The following is a 15,898-nucleotide window of genomic DNA, read 5'->3' as shown; positions in this document are numbered from 1 at the left end:
CATAAAAACGAGCTGACCTCATGACATACTGCACTTAGGGGATCTTTTTCAAAGGTGCGCTAGCGTTTTTAGCTCGTGCTAAAGATTCACGTGCGCTAAACGTTAAGATGCCCATAGGAATATAATGGACATCTTAGCATTTAGCATGAACTAAAAATGCTAGCGCACCTTTAGTTGAGTTTTTTGGGTTTTTTTTTTTTATATAAATTCAGGGAACTTTACTAAAGCTTAGCTTCAATTATCTGCAGCAGGGCCCATTTTGTTCCTATGGGCCTTTCTGCAGATAATTCAAGCTAAACCTTAGTAAAAGACCCCCCCCCTCCCCCCAATATTATTCAGCAGATAAAAATCAGTATCCTGTATTTTATCGGGCGACTAAACTGCATGTTTCAAGTTCAATATTTTTTTAAATGAATGGCAAAGAAAACATTACCTTTTGTCTAGTGATTTAAGGTGAAACACTTATTTTAATGTGGTAGCACACACTGCATCCAAAGATGTCACAATAAAAAGAGATATTCCGTTATGTTCTTTAACTACCTAAAGTTACATGTTATAAAAACAGGGCCTAGCAATTATAGTGTATGACAAAACAATTGTGGGTATTGGTGTTTACAACCTGCAATAAGATTCACAACTTTTGGATTTACAAAGATGATTCAAATTGTTGTGTGTCTTTGTCCTCTTCTAGCACAACAGCTGCTATTGTGCATTCTTCTTCTACGCATTCTTCTTCTAAGCATTCTTCTGCATTAGTTCTTTCAGCTTTATTTTCTGGAGATTCTACAATGCGTTCTAGAGCAGCTGAACCTGAACTGTGCTGTCTAAAGATGTGTCTTCTTTCACAACACTGCATCATTGGACACTGCCTTCTGCATGATAGTTCACAGAAAGACCCTTTAAAATCTGTTGCTCCATTGTCCACAGAAGAAAATTCAGGCTGTATGGTGGTTGCGTGGATCCCTTCATTGTGAAAGAAGCCTTTAATGCGTTTAGCCACATCCATATATGAAGCTGGATCACGGCACTTTATATGAGCTGTGGCAATAATCTTTCTTCCTGCAAGCTGCCAAACGTGCAAGTCATGGACTGCTTCAACACCATCAACTTTGATTAATTTTTCATTTAAAGCATGAAAATCAATTTGTTTGGGAACAGTCTGTAACAGGATGAGACCAGATTCTTTAAGTAATGGGTAAGTCGTATACAAAAGTATACAAACCATTATCAAACAGAGAGATGGATCTAAGTACAACACCCAACAAGGGCCAGCCATCAAAGCATCATCTGCGACTGAAATAAGAGTATCATTTTTATGTTCCTGGTCAATGCAGCGACTTTCAACACAGGGGTTAATACACTGCCCAGCCACTGGGCAAGGTCTCCAAATGTAGTAAAAGACCAAAGCATTGACTACAACAATCACAGAACCCAAAGCATCTCCAAGCACATGAAGAAATACTCCTTGCATATTGAGTTGTGTCTGTGTTTCTTCCAGCACAACAGGGCTGTCTTTGATAATGTCCCCATTCTCTTTATGATCGGAATGTTCTTTTGGAGTACCTGTTAAAAACAAATATGAAATATGAACATATATACTGCTTAATGTGCATATAAAAATATCAATTCAAAAAACAGCAAAATAGTTTAAGACATATACACAGACCAGGTGTAGTTATGACCATTACACAAACAAAAAAAAAAAACAACTAGAGATGCTCAAAAGGACAGGGTTGAGAAGCTCACCTAGCCTGTCAGGTTTTCAGGATATCCAGAACAAATATGCATGAGGTAGATTTGCATGCATCTTATGCACATGCATTGTGGGTATCCTGAAAACCTTGACTTTTGGGTTGAAAACCTCTGAACTAGGAGTTCTCAACCCAGTCCTCAGGCCACACCCAGCCTGCCATGCATATTCATGGTGGCAGTATATACAGACTTCTCCTATTCATTGTGGAGATCCTGAAACCTGACTGGCTTGGTGCGTCTGAGGACTGGGTCGAGAACCTCTACACTAGAATGAATACACACAAAAGCAGATCTTCCATATTCTCTGAATTACAAACAGATCCTGTGGGATTAATTCAAACTATAAGCGAACACCTTGCACCAAGGTGCAAGTGATTCAAAAATCCATATACTAAGTACATAAAAAATCATAATGAAATGCCCAGACCCCCCCCCCCCTTTTTTTTTTTAATAAAAAAAAAAAAAACACATTAGGACCAGCCCAGTGAATAAGTGGTCATGTCATTGATATCTGGCTCAGGTCTTTTGCTCCACAGGCTAACCAAGGTTGCTGCAGTGCAGAGGGAACAGCTACTAGGTGGAAGGTGTCCCTGTCACTGCATAATGGTGACACCTAGTAGCCGTTTAAAGTCCATGACTTCATGGTTCTAAGAGGAGACCTGGTGCTCGACTCCTGGATGATTAGTGTCACCGATTATTGGGCTAGTTAAGTTAGAAAGGGATAATAGTCCCAAGTACCATAAAAGGTGAAATTTAGTTATACCTGTTAATTTCCTTTCCTTTAGCCCAGCTGTACCATCCTCACAATTGGATTGTATCCCCTTCCTACCAGCAAATGAGAGGTAGAGAAACTGACATTTCCCAGCTACAATCACCAGTATAAGGGCTGATGCCCTGTGGAAACTCCAGTATGCCTCAAAGATGCAGAACGTCCTTTAAAAAAAAACAAAAACCTGGAGCTGTTACTGAATGATAACCAGAAAGGTAAAGAAAAAAAATGGGGGGGGGGGGGGGGGGGGTCAAACCACCACTAGAGAGACAGATCCCCATGAGTTCCATAAACCAAAGTCTTGGGGGAGTGGGGGGAAAGGGTTGTTCAGGATTGTGTAGCTGGACTAAAGGAAAATAAATTATACTGGTATGACAAAATTTCACCTTCCTTAGCTTCCTGGCTATATCATCCCAACAACTGGGATGTACCCAAGCAGAAACTCAATGGGCAGGGGAAGACAAGGTCTTGTGAATAACAACCCTAGCTAGCACTTTGTAACACTTCACAAAAGGGATAGAGTGACAACCAAAGTTGGCCTCTGCCCAAGCCTGTCTGTGCACAAATTGAGGGTGCTCTCAGCCTGCAGGGTACTCGTTTGTTCCTGCAAATGAAGGTTTGCTACAATGGCTGCCTTTATCCAGCATCACGGAAGCCTTGGACGCAACCTGGCTCCAATTTATGGAGCCTTCTGGTTCTCGAGTCTGAACCCTGATCCATAAAGGAGGGCAAGCAGACCTGCTAGATCATCTTAGGAAGGAAGGAGGAACACTGCAAACAGAGTCCTCCATGAATGAAAGATACGGGTCCCAACAGAACACATCCTGAAGCTCCAACTCTCCTTGCTGAAGCAACCAACCACTAAAAAGGCAGTTTTCAAACTGAGATCCCTGATTGAGGCAGACTCCAAGGCTCAAAAAGAGCTTCCAAGAGTACGCTCAGAACCAAATTCAAACCCCTGGAGGAAACAGATGGTTGAACAGGGGGTGGGCTGCTGCAAATGGGCAACCCCTTCAAAAATTGTGCAGTGTCCCCATGAACTATCAAGGAAACCTCCAGGATCTTACCCCAGTAAAAACAAGAGGTCCATTAGCTGGACTTTAAGATTCAGTGCCAACCCTGTTTGAATGTCTGCTGCAGAAAGTCAAGCACCACTGGGATCTTAGCCTTCCATGTGGAGAGAGGGAACATTGATGGCACCATTCCACAAAAACCTTCCAGACCCAGACGTAAAACCAACGAAGTGGATGATTTGCAGGCTTTGAGAGAACCCATCTTGTTAGGTGCAGACTCTTAAGCGCCAAACCGTAGGACAGAACAGAATCAGATCTTCCATTTCCTATAGACCTTGTCTGAACAGCTCCTGACTCCTGGGAAGAGGAAGCAGGGCCTCTAACAGTCAAACCAGATTTGCATCCCATGGCCTTCAGGGCCAATCTGGAGCCACCTGAAGGACCAGAGAGGGATGATGTGCTATTCTGAAAAGTACCTAGTTGATCTATGCCCATCAAGGCCTCCTCCTTCCTAAGGGTCACTACCTTCTAAATGGGGGCATTGCAGCGGGATCCCTCATAGGCAGCTTCTGAGACTGTTCTACCAGTCCAGACTGCATCAAGCCTTGAGAGGTAGCAGCAGATGGCAGTCGACGTTCTACAAGGCTAGTGCCCACCGACATAGAAGCCACTTGGAGAGGATACATACGAGCCTGAGCCCAAAGACCACTTCCAGGATTGCCACCATGGAGCCCAAAAGCTGGAGACAAAGCCCCATGGGTCTGGGACTAATAGAACAAGCTGCACTTTTAGGCCTGCAACTTGCTCATGCACTAGACTGCTCTCAGAGACATTAGCAAACCTCAGGGTATTCCAAGGTCTGAGCAGGCAACAGGTGATTCTTTGCCCAATTCAAAGTGCTCCAGTAACAGGATGACCTAAGGCGACAGCTATTGAGTCCACTGCAGAGTAAGCCCCAAATAGACAAATCATCCAAGGTAGGGATGGCACTGAATGCCCTGACAATGCAAGTGAGCTGCAACCACCTCAAGGATCCACTAGTCCGAGCTGATACAGGCACACTCATGGCTGAAGATGGCCAATCTGCCCCCGTCTGAACAGAAATGGGGCCCAGCACACCCTCAACAAGAATTCCTGGAGCCTCCAACTGAGCCAGAAGGCCTCGATTTTCCGTGAAAGGGCTACCTAGGCTCTGGGACTGAACCACACTGTTGCTTATCCAACAAAGTGATTAGCCACCCAAAGAACATGCCATGGCTGAAGTTGGGGACAGTAAGCTGAGTCCCTTTCTGGTGCAACTCCAGGAGCCAGAGAGAATGAGCCTGCCCCATGTCCTCAACCAGCTTCTTGGACGCTGCATCTGCAATACAACGACACAGCCAGAGCCACCTCTCCAGGCAACTACCCGAGGCTATAGAACACAAGGTGATGCAAGGAACATTAGCCAGAAAGGCCTCACTAGACTCCCAGCAGGCCACTTTTAGGCAACATGGCTTTTGCCTCATACCTGCCACACGTGGCGACCTGCACCCCAGATGCTACAGAAGAAAAGCCCAGCTTTAGATATTGTTCCAACTTTATCCTTTGCATCTCTTGGAGAGCCGTGCCCCTTCCACCATACCAGCAGTCTTCTTGTTGACAGCTAGACCAGGGCATCCACTATAGGATACTTCCAATACTTACCCACCGCTTCCAGAGAGAAAAGGATACAGTCTGTTCAACACCTTGGACCCCCAGAGGACTCCATCTGGGGCCTCCCACTCTTCCAGCATCATGTGGGAGAGTGCTTTATGAAGGGGAATTGCTTGGTGGGCCCCAAAAGACCCTCCAGAATAGGGTCTTCCTCTGAGATGAGGAGGCAGATGAGAACCAGGGCCTCTGAAACTGAAATCAATAAAAAGCGAGAAAGCTCTTCCTGCTAAAGAAGCCTTACAACTGGGGAGGGGTTCTCCTCCTCCACGTGCAGATGAAATTCTTCCTCTGAACACAAGTCAGGAGACAACTGGGGATCCAAGAGGTTCCTTGCCACCCCACTGGTCAAGGGAACTCCCAACACAATGTAGTCACTTCTGCATTGTGGGGCTCCTGGAGGGGTCCCCCCTCACATTTGGAGGCCAGGTTCAGCTGCCAGAGCCTGCTTGACCAGAACCAGTCTAAGCTTGGCCTGAAGGACCAACCACCCCCACAAGCCCCAATGAGGCCGAGAGAAATCCTGCCGCAGACAACTACAGCAGGACATAAAATGGCCGACAGTCCCAGAGCCAAAGAGGGGCAGCATGGGTTGATAAACAGTCCATCACACTCAGGTGCCAGCTCAAGCAGGTCATGCAGCGCAGGCCTGCCAACCTACCCAGGGGCCAACCGTGGTCTGGGACTCTGGAGATCCCGCCTTCCCCCTGCCTGGTTCTCGAGTGTGGGGATTTTGTTCTGCTGCTGCTTAAAGAAAACAGAAGCTTTTTTTTTTTTTTTTTTTTTTTTTAATTAGCCTTATTCCCCTGTACAAAAGGAATAAGGCTAAACCCAGCAGCTCACCCAATATTTTTTTCTTGAAGCTGTCTGTAGCTGCAGGGAGCCTAGGAGAGCACCCAGACCCAGATCCACAGCACCCAGCCCCCCCCCCCCACCCCCCCACTCACTGCAAGGGCCCCATGGGACCAAGCTGCAAGTTTTTCCAAGTTACTTACTGACCATGGGCAATGACTGGGTTGAGTGTGAAGTCTGGCTCTAGAGCCCCAAGTCTGGTCTATGAACCAGGAACCTGATGGCAAGGCTAGGAACCAGGAGCACTAGCCCGAACACCTTACCATCTGCTAGAGGTACAGAAATACTGGATTTTTCCACAGAGAACTAACTATTATACTACTGATGTCACTGGGAAAAGTCAGTTCCTCTACCACATCTGCTGGTAGGCAGAGAATACAACAACTCAATAGTTAGGACAATGCAGCCTGGATGCTATACGAAGAAATATTTTATTTACATGTTGCTTGCTGTTAGTATGGTTCTGTGTGCTACAAATAAAAAAAAAATAAAAAAAAAAGTTTAGGGTAAATTTCACTAGCACATCTGATCTAAAAAAAAAACAAACAAACCACTTCTTCAGTTCACACAATGCCAGCTAATTTTTAGAAACAAGATACACAACACTGGCATTGAATATCAGATTTGAATGCAACTAGTAACACGTATGTATATTAAAGAGAGCTGACAACCACATATTAAGTGCACACATGTTTGTTTGCATATTAAAAGGGGTAATGTTCAAGGCAAGCCACCCAAATATAAAGCAGAGTACTTAGCACTCATGAACTTTGTACAAACTTTCAAACATGAAATTTGTGCAACATACTTTTTTGAAATATGCCCACAGATACCTGGTTTATGAGCAGGTTAAATTTGTATTTTCACATGCTGTTTCCCCACTCAATCATTTCCAAGAACGCCTTCACTTAATTCAGCTAAGCCTGTGGAGGATCCTAAGAGTTCAGAAGTAACCTAACCATTAGAGCAACATACTGAGAAGATTCAAATCCACAGACATTCCTTGTGATCTTGGGCAAACCACTTAACCCTCCACTGCCTCAGGTACAGACTTAGATAGTAAGCCCTTCAAAGGCTGTTGCAAAAAGCATAACCATGTGTTAACATGTGTTCTATGCCCACATTACCTTCCAAGCGGTGCAGAGAGGTTGAACACAAGTGTTAACTCACGTGACACGTCTACAAAATCTGCGTTAATGCGGACATTGAATACTTTGCTGCAATGCACGAAAGATAAAAGCAAGAGTTTTCAGTAATATCCAGGGCAGCAGAAGGGTTGGTTAAGTGTGTCCAGCAGCAGCCCCAACCTGACCTGCCTGCCACCGGTTGCTTACAATATGGTCCTTGATGTCTAGTGGCTCCCTCCCACTAACCCCAAAGTAAAAAATATAAATCCCCAGTGGTCTAGTGTCCCGTCCCTTCGCTCCCTCCAACTTAAAGAATTCCCTAAAAAGGAGTTTTGTGTTTCAGGGATGCTTTAGAGGCCAACTTCACAGTAGCATTACTGACAGCAGGTCACTGTTTACTTACAGCTGGCTGAGCAGGCTTTGAAGAATAGTGCTTCCTTTTTTCCTGTTTACCTACACTGTGTTTGCTCACTGAACCACTGCTACTGACTGTACCAGGCAGAAGTCAAGCAGGATCAGAGGGGGTGGAGCAATGATCTTGATTACATGGGACTTGCATTCAATAATAATTTGTTTAAAAACTTTCCTGCAGTCTCCTGTGCTTAGGGTTGAGGGAGGAGTGAGGGACTAAGAGGAAGCACTGAACAAGGGGGGGGGGGGACCCTGGAGGTGCTGTTAGGAGAGCTACTTGACATGGCTGCAGACAAAAAGGACTAAAGGGGCACCAAGGCATTTCTCTCCTCTACCTTCCACGATGACTCGTTTCTTACCTCTTCTCAAGGATATGGCTGGGGATGGGCAATTATTGGGGGAAGACTTAAAAAGGGTTTTCTGGCCCTGAACTGAGGGGAGGGGAGGGAGAGGATTATTAGAGAGAATACGGTACATGGATGCCTAGCTTTCAACCATATCCTTAAAATATTCTGCAGCTAAGAATAGAGCTACCAAATAGCATATTCGGCCAAATATGAATAATGAAAAATATTCAACAGAATACGAATAATGAGCATTGAGATTTAACATAAATAATAAAAGAAGCAATGTGAAAACAGATCAAGTGTTTATTTCAATAGGATTTAGCACAGTAAAGCCCCAGATTATTCATATTCAAATTTCAACTACTATTCAGGGTTGAATCGAATATTTGGTACAGCCATAACTAAAAATGTGCATTTATATATAATATAATTTACTGCATGTTCAGTAGGTGTACAGTGCATGCAGATCCGGACATTCAGATGGGCACATATGATGAAAGTATGGGTGGAGCAGCATGATATGTCTGTAGTTGACACATATATGCGTTCCTCATATATTTCCGTACCTGGATGGCCTGAACAACATGTACTGTACTTGCGATACACCTATATTTGTCCTTCTACTCGTGTATCTTATTGTATTAGACACGTAAATTTTCTGGATGCTTATTCACAACATGAATAACTAGAAAAAAAAAATACAGCCAGCTTTATATGTGCTAGGGGGCAAGAGGCTGATATACACAGATAGGGAGAGGGACCTTGGGGTGATAGTCTGCTGCTAAGATGCATAGAAGAAGGTGTTGAGGCCTCACCGATTGTACAGAAGCATCATTCCAAATATCCTGTTTTGCTAAGGAAACATAAAAAGACTTGAAGAGGTTCAGAGGAAGGCAACACAAATGTCTTTTGGTACAAGCCCCAAAGCATACGAGAAAGAAACTTGAAGACCTGAATATATACACTCTAGAGAACATGAGAGATATGATACAAGCATTTAAACACGATACAAAAAGTCTTTTCCAGAGACAGAGAAGTGGTAAAACTAGAAAATTTGAACTGATATTGCACGGTAGTAGACTTAGAAATAAGGTCAGGAAATACTCTCACAAAGGCCAAGATGCACTAAAGTCGTCAGAGTCGTTCCATACCAAATTGGTAGGGAACGGCTATGCATCAAGGAAACGGAATGCAAATGAGCTAACTTGCGTTCTCTATTCCTTCTTAAAACAGTCATAGAATTGGCCGGTCAAGCATGCGCAGAGCAGCAAAGTGTTATGCTGGCTGCTCTGCACATGCCAAATACGCCTTTATAATACGTTTTTATTATTGCAGGGGAGGACGCACAAAATGGACGTTTTCTTTTTTTAAGCGAAGCTTTATTTAAAAAAATCACAGGCTCTGATGCTGCTTCTGCTAATGTGTTGACTGAATTTCACTCATAGCAAGCAAGTGCAGTTTGGAAGTTGTTGGTTCATGAATGGCAGAATAACAAAATGTTCAAATAAATAAATAAATAAAAACGGGGAGAAAATAATAAATAACTCCAATTTTAACAAAACTATTAGTGGATTTGAACCCGCCACCTCAGGATTACAAGACCGGTGGCTCTAACCACTCGCCACAGCTCTATTTGCTTGGACATCACTCCCTTACTTCCAGATCTCTCAGCTGAGTGAAGCACGGGCAAAAAGGACGTTTTTATTATTGCGGGGGAGGACGCACAAAATGGACTTTTTTTTTTTTTTTAAGCGAAGCTTTATTTAAAAAATCAAACAGACTCTGATGTTGCAGGCTCTTTTTTGGACATCATTCAACCCCAGAATAATAAAAATGTCCTTTTTGCCCGTGCTTCACTCAGCTGAGAAGTCTCTGAGCCAATCACAGCGTGTTCAGCTCAGCTAAGTGCACTGGGATTGGCTCAGAGATCGTCAGGTTTTTGTTTTGTTTTTTATATTTTAATAATTTTTCCAATCCCGCGCAGCCCCAACGAGAGGTACAGACCTCTCGTTAGATTTTCCAGCTTTTAGGCAATTGGAAAAGGTTTAGTGCATGCCAGAGTTTACTGCTTGCTCATTATTGGCTCGTAAAGTTTAGTGCATCTGGCCCAAAGTGTCATCGATGCCCAGAATACCCCTTCCAGTGGAAGTAGGAGACAAAAACTGTAAAAGAGTTTAGAGGCATGGAATAATTACAGATAATCTCTAAGAAGAATATCAAAACAAAACTTAATAACCTCACAGATGTTTGTATGTTATAAAGATTATTTTATAAAGGTGTATGATTAAAGGAACTGTGTCCCTATTTTTGAGGCTCCTGGTACTTTATTTTTGTTTGTATGTTATGATGGGCAAGAGTGGTGCCTAGAAAGCAACTCCAGTAACTAGTGCCAGATTTCTACAGTAAGTGTCCCAAAAAGACCTCTCCACTCTTATCTCTCCCTACACTCCTCCCCAGAACTCTGTTCACTGGGTAAATCTCTCTTATCTGCACCCTTCTCCCCCCACTGCTAACTCCAGACTCCATTCTTTTTATCTTGCTGCATCATATGCCTGGAATAGACTTCCTCAACCTGTAGGTCAAGCTCCATCTCTGGCTGTCTTCAAATCTAGGCTAAAAGTCCACCTTTTTGATGTCGCTTTTAACTCCTAATCCTTACTCACTTGTTCCACACCCATTTTTATCATTCCCACCTTTGTAACTCCCTTATTTGTTCTAGTTAGATTGTAAGCTCTTTTGAGAAGGGACTGTCTTATGTTTCAAAACAAACAAATTCCACAAAGTACAAAATGGATCTGTATTAAGGGGAAAAGCCTCAAAGAGCTCCGAGACCTAAGTTTTGATCTCAAGGAGCTTAAATGGACCAAAATGGTCCTCTCTTCATCATTGGCAAAAAACCCATCATAGGTTTTTTGCCTATGATGAAGAGAGGGCCATTTTGGTCCATTTAAGCTCCTTGAGATCAAAACTTAGGTCTCAGAGCTCTTTGAGGCTTTCCCCCTTAATACAGAGCCATTTTGTACTTTGTGGAATTTATTGTTTGTTTTGAAATTTTGTATACATCCACACCACGTGAACAGTTTTCTACTGTCTTATGTCCAGTGTACAGCGCTGCATAAGTCTAGTAGCACTATAGAAATGATAAGTAGTAGTAAACAAGTATAGATATTTTATATCACATATCATATTACCAGTGTGAGTGCATTGCATCTCAACTGGGAGGGGGGTAAAGTTGATCTTAGTGAGTAAAATAATACTACTGAACAAAGTCCAAATAACAAAAAAAAGCACCAAGAGCCTTCAAAAAAAAAAAGGCCACAGTTCCTTTAATCATATGGCTTGAACATCAGTCTTCCATAAAATGACCTGACACGGGCAGTGTTTCGGCACACAGTGCCTGTGTCAGGCAGGGGTCGAACGTATAACAGTATCTAAATAATGAAATATGCAGATAAACTTTCTCCCTTGCACATATATTAGTAGCAGAGACGGTCCCTTTGTAGTCAGATCTGTGAAACAAACCTGACTACACACAAAGCTACTAATATATGTGCAAGGGAGAAAGGTTTTCTGCACATTTCAACATTTACATACTGTTACACGTTTAACCCCTGACGCAGGCGCTGTGCGCCAAAACACAGTCCGTGTCGGGTCATCTTATGCAAGACTGATGCTCAAGCCATATGATTAAAGGAACTGTGTCCCTTTTTTGAAGGCTCTTGGTGTTTTTATTTTTATTTTTTTGTTATTTAAAATAATATTACTAACATTGCTGGACTGTTAGTTTAATCATAAATTGATAACTACAATACATCACCACTCCTTTATTCTGAGTAGCTTCTCTCTATAATTACTTGAACAGATCGTCTTGATATCCTTGTTATATTTGTAACACCAATTGTATCTTTTGTACCCTGAAATGGCGATGCCATAACAGGTCTTTGTAAGCCACATTGAGCTTGCAAACAGGTGGGAAAATGTGGGATACAAATGCAATAAATAAATAAATCCTATATAATCAAACGCACCTCCAACATTCTGAAGCTGACTGCATGGCTGAGGCTCAGACAGAGCAGAGGAGCTCAGGTCAGAAAAGCTCCAAACAACTAGTCAGCAATATGGGTTTAGGAGAAAAACCCTTAGATGGGGAATATTTGAGGCTTAGTTATCAGAATCCTATATAATAAAATGCACCTCCAACATTCTGAAGCTGATTTGCATGGCTGAGGCATTCCTGCTCTCTGTATCCATCTCCTGAATTGACATCACGTACTTCCGGGTTCGTCACAAGCAGAAGTGACCAACCACACGAGGTTTCTCGACTTCAGAATGTTGGAGGTGCATTCTATTAAATAAGATTGGTCAGTTCCTTGAAGCACAGCCAGAGCTCAGCGTCCTGCACAGTAACGCTCAGACACCAGGGGGGGGGGGGGGGGAGGTATCTGTCACTCACACACTCTCTCTCTCACACAGTCAATGTCTTTCTCTCACTCTCACACACTATGTCTCACACTGTATTACATTCACTCTTTGTGTCACACAGTCACTCACACACTCAGTCTCACAGAGAGTCTGTCTCACACACACACACTATCTGTATGAAACACACTCACACTGTGTCTCACATACGCACTTGCACACACTCATTCTCACACACACTCTCAGACACACTCGCACCCAGACTCACTCGCTCTCTCACACACACACTCACACATTCACTCTCTCTCTCTCACACACTCTCTCTCAAACATACACACTCCGAGGAAAACCTTGTTAGCGCCCGTTTCATTTATGTCAGAAACGGGCCTTTTTTTACTAGTAAATAAATAAGGAATGTAATTGCTGGGCAGACTGGATGGGCCCTGCAGGTCTTTATCTGTGATTTTATAAGCCATTTATCTTAATAAAATAGTGAGTGTACGTGAATGTAACTCACATTGAGCTATTACTGAAAAAGGTGTGAGCAAAATCAAACAAGGCCCTAAACTGTAAATGGTTAGAAGCCACCTTCCCTGGTCACTGAAATGCCCCCCACCCCCCAACCACAGGCTGCTACAGAGTGGACGATTTTCTCCAAAGGCCACCCCACTTCCCTCCTCCTCATAATCAGTCTGCTGTACAAGATGATTTTAAACAAACTACACATCCCTTATAGCTCTCACCTCCTTTCTCCTGTGTTGATTCCGTGCTCATGCCATTCTCTACCAAGTTGTTGGTCTCTTCCTTGCAGATGGCAGCCCCTTCTTCAGCGCAGCGCTCTCGACTGCGATGGCTTTTGGCGGCCGCGTGGGAGTGGCCATGGCCGTGGGCCCGACCCCCAGCGCTTCCGCCATGGGAGTGGCCATGGCCACCGCCCGAGCTACCACGGAACATGCACAGGCCGATCAGATTGATGATCAGCCCCCCAACCCCGACGCCTATGACCACCAGCGGCTTCTCGATCACCTGTGGCTCAGTGAAGCGCTCGATAGCCTCAAGGACGATGGTGAAACAGAGGGCGGTGAGGAAAACAGCGTTGACCAGCGCCCCCATAACTTCTGCGCGGACCCAACCGAACGTGTTCTTTTTGGTGGATTGGGTCTTCTCGGCAAAGCGCACGGCAATGAGCGCCACCACCAGGGCGATGACATCGGAGAGCATGTGGAAAGAGTCCGAAAGCATGGCCAGAGAACTGGTGATGCGGCTCACTACCACCTCCACAAGGAAGAAGATAAAGGTCAGCGATAGCATGCAAAGCAACCGCACGCGATTCGGCTCGCAGGCCATTTTCTGTATCCAGGATACCGCTCTCTAGTCAGACAATCCAATCGTAGCCGAAGAAGTTCCACCGCCAGCCCCTGAAAGACACGGCAACTGTGGGGGCTGGAAAGATGGAAGCCGACGCGAAGAGCCGGGCTCCCACGGTTTGACAGGAACGAACAAGCGACTCGCCTGCCGTTCTAGAATGTTATAATCCGTTTGAATTTTTTTCTCCGCCCAAGGAGTCCGTTAACAATCCCTAACTTCCCCTCTAGGTCCTAGTCAGCCACAGCGACCAAAGTTCAAACCGGCCGCAGGAAACCGGTCCACGCCTGGGTTCATTTTCTCACTGGCCAGCTAGGAGAAACTGCGGTCGGCCGCGGAAGCTCAGCCAAGCTCGAGGTAGGAGAAACCGGGATTTTCCTCGGTGTTACCTTTGTTGACAGCGAGAACCCACTCGGTTTTCCTCTTACTGGACATCGCAACCTCTTGCAGACGGCTTAAGAAAAACTTTGCACCCGAAACCTGCAGTTTTCACACGGAACGAGTCCGACGCCAAACCCCTGCCTCTAGAGCCACGGGATTGGTCGAGTCGCCGGCAACCCGTGCCAGCCATTGGTTGTTCACGTCAGCCACGGCAACGCAGGGGAAGCTTCTAGTCCTCTCGAGATAAACCCCGCGGTCTCCGCCCCCTTACTGTTTGCTGATTGGTCGCCTTGCTGCTTAGGTCAGAATCGGTTGGTGGCAAGAAGGTTAGTTCTCAATCTCGTAGTTTTTTTCCTCCTATTTCTTTTCGGAAGCGTTGAGGGTAGTGCGTGTCCATCCTCTTTCGAATCTTCTCCTTTGGGTAGGCTCAGCCCGTTGTCTTATTGAGCCTAGCTGTTGTCAGTCACTGAGTTCATACTATTTTTCCCTCCCACTCTTTCTTTGCACTGGGAACGCTATTTGTGCGACAGATGCAAAGTAATTAATATTCATTTTCCACACATTCCTCTCAGTTTTTTTTTTTCCTCGAACAATGCTTTCATGATTCTGACTCAGCAGCAGTCATAGGGCGGGGGTGTGCTGAACCTGAGTTACTCCCAAATTAATTTCGGTTAAGTAGAAAGCAGTAAACCAGGGCGAGCTCACCATTTTAATGATCTTTTAACCCAGTGTATTTCATTACTGCCATCTAGCATTACGTGTTCCTGTTAAACACTGCCCCCATCACTAAACACTTGGTTTAAAGTCCCTCTGGTAGAGCTGAAAACAGAACTACAGTAACTACTGAAATTAATACTTACGTGTTTTTAAATGATTTAAAAAGAAAAAAATGTTTCTGTAGTGTATGGTAATTGAAAAGTGTATACCTGGTGTTCCTCTGCCTCAGATCTGGTGAGGGGATTGATAAGAAGCGGCCTTTTCACTTACTGCCTGTCACATAAAGCGTCTGTGTTACTTCCTAACGCCCAACAGCGGTAAAAGCTTTTGGCCTCTTGAAAGTTTCTGCAAGCAAAGTGCGTAAGTGTTCTTGCTGTAACAACCTGCTACACCTTAACTGGGTTCCTAGTCTTGAAGCTATTTCTTGCAGGTTTCTGGAGTCAGGAGGACCCCTACCATCACCCTGAGGTTACAGATTTCTTAGAAGAAAAGTTATTCACAGGCCATTTCCTCAAAAATACTGAGATCTGAGTTTTATTATTGACCCATATGAAACACTACAAGATCTTATAATGTCTCATCTGGGTAACTAGTGAGCCTTAGCAATCTAAGAAAGTAATATATTTGCTATTTAAAATGATTAGCAATGAGTATAAAAAGTTAAATAATAGGTGAAAAGGGGATTTTTAAAAAAATATTATTTACTTGTCTAGTGGACTCTTATACATAGGAGTTGACTCTGTGGGTGCTTGAGCACCCCCAATATTGAGACAATTCCTTGTATGTGTCCAGGGAGGGGTTATTTCCACTGGGCTTAGCACCCCCAATGATTTTGAAAAGTTTGCTCCTATGCTGTTATATACTGTCTGTTTTTTTCAGTCAGGTCTGAGATGCTGTCAGCCTTCCGGTCATTTTATGACCTGTCATGTAAGGATGAATTAAAGAAAGACATCCAAAACACCTTATGTTTATCTGCTGTTAATTTATTATGTTACTATGTTTCTATCATCAGAAGAGCTTCACAGCATTATGAGGCTGTATCTGCACAAACATTTC

At 44.0% G+C, this 15,898-nt stretch overlaps 1 protein-coding gene across 1 annotated transcript; it reads right to left on the bottom strand.

The window, feature by feature from the left end:
* Positions 1–260: 260 nt before the first annotated feature.
* SLC30A1 (solute carrier family 30 member 1) lies at positions 261–14,320 on the bottom strand. The gene is made up of 2 exons (XM_030196074.1): positions 13,123–14,320; positions 261–1,563 (listed from the first exon to the last, which is right to left on the bottom strand). Exons 1-2 carry the CDS (start codon positions 13,724–13,726, stop codon positions 647–649), a joined length of 1,521 nt encoding a protein of 506 aa, XP_030051934.1. The 5' UTR covers positions 13,727–14,320; the 3' UTR covers positions 261–646.
* Positions 14,321–15,898: the final 1,578 nt, after the last annotated feature.

The sequence above is a fragment of the Microcaecilia unicolor genome, chromosome 3, assembly GCF_901765095.1.
Source record: "Microcaecilia unicolor chromosome 3, aMicUni1.1, whole genome shotgun sequence".
In the NCBI taxonomy this organism is placed as follows: Eukaryota; Metazoa; Chordata; class Amphibia; order Gymnophiona; family Siphonopidae; genus Microcaecilia; species Microcaecilia unicolor.
This window is presented reverse-complemented; position numbering and strand designations above follow the sequence as displayed.

Bases quoted from the DNA above. Each gene is read 5' to 3' on its own strand.
- SLC30A1 (XM_030196074.1), bottom strand. From the start codon at position 13,726: ATGGCCTGCGAGCCGAATCGCGTGCGGTTGCTTTGCATGCTATCGCTG. The intron at 1,564-13,122 runs GTGAGAGCTATA...TGTTTTTAACAG, and splicing joins ATCAACACAGGAGAAAGGAG to GTACTCCAAAAGAACATTCC.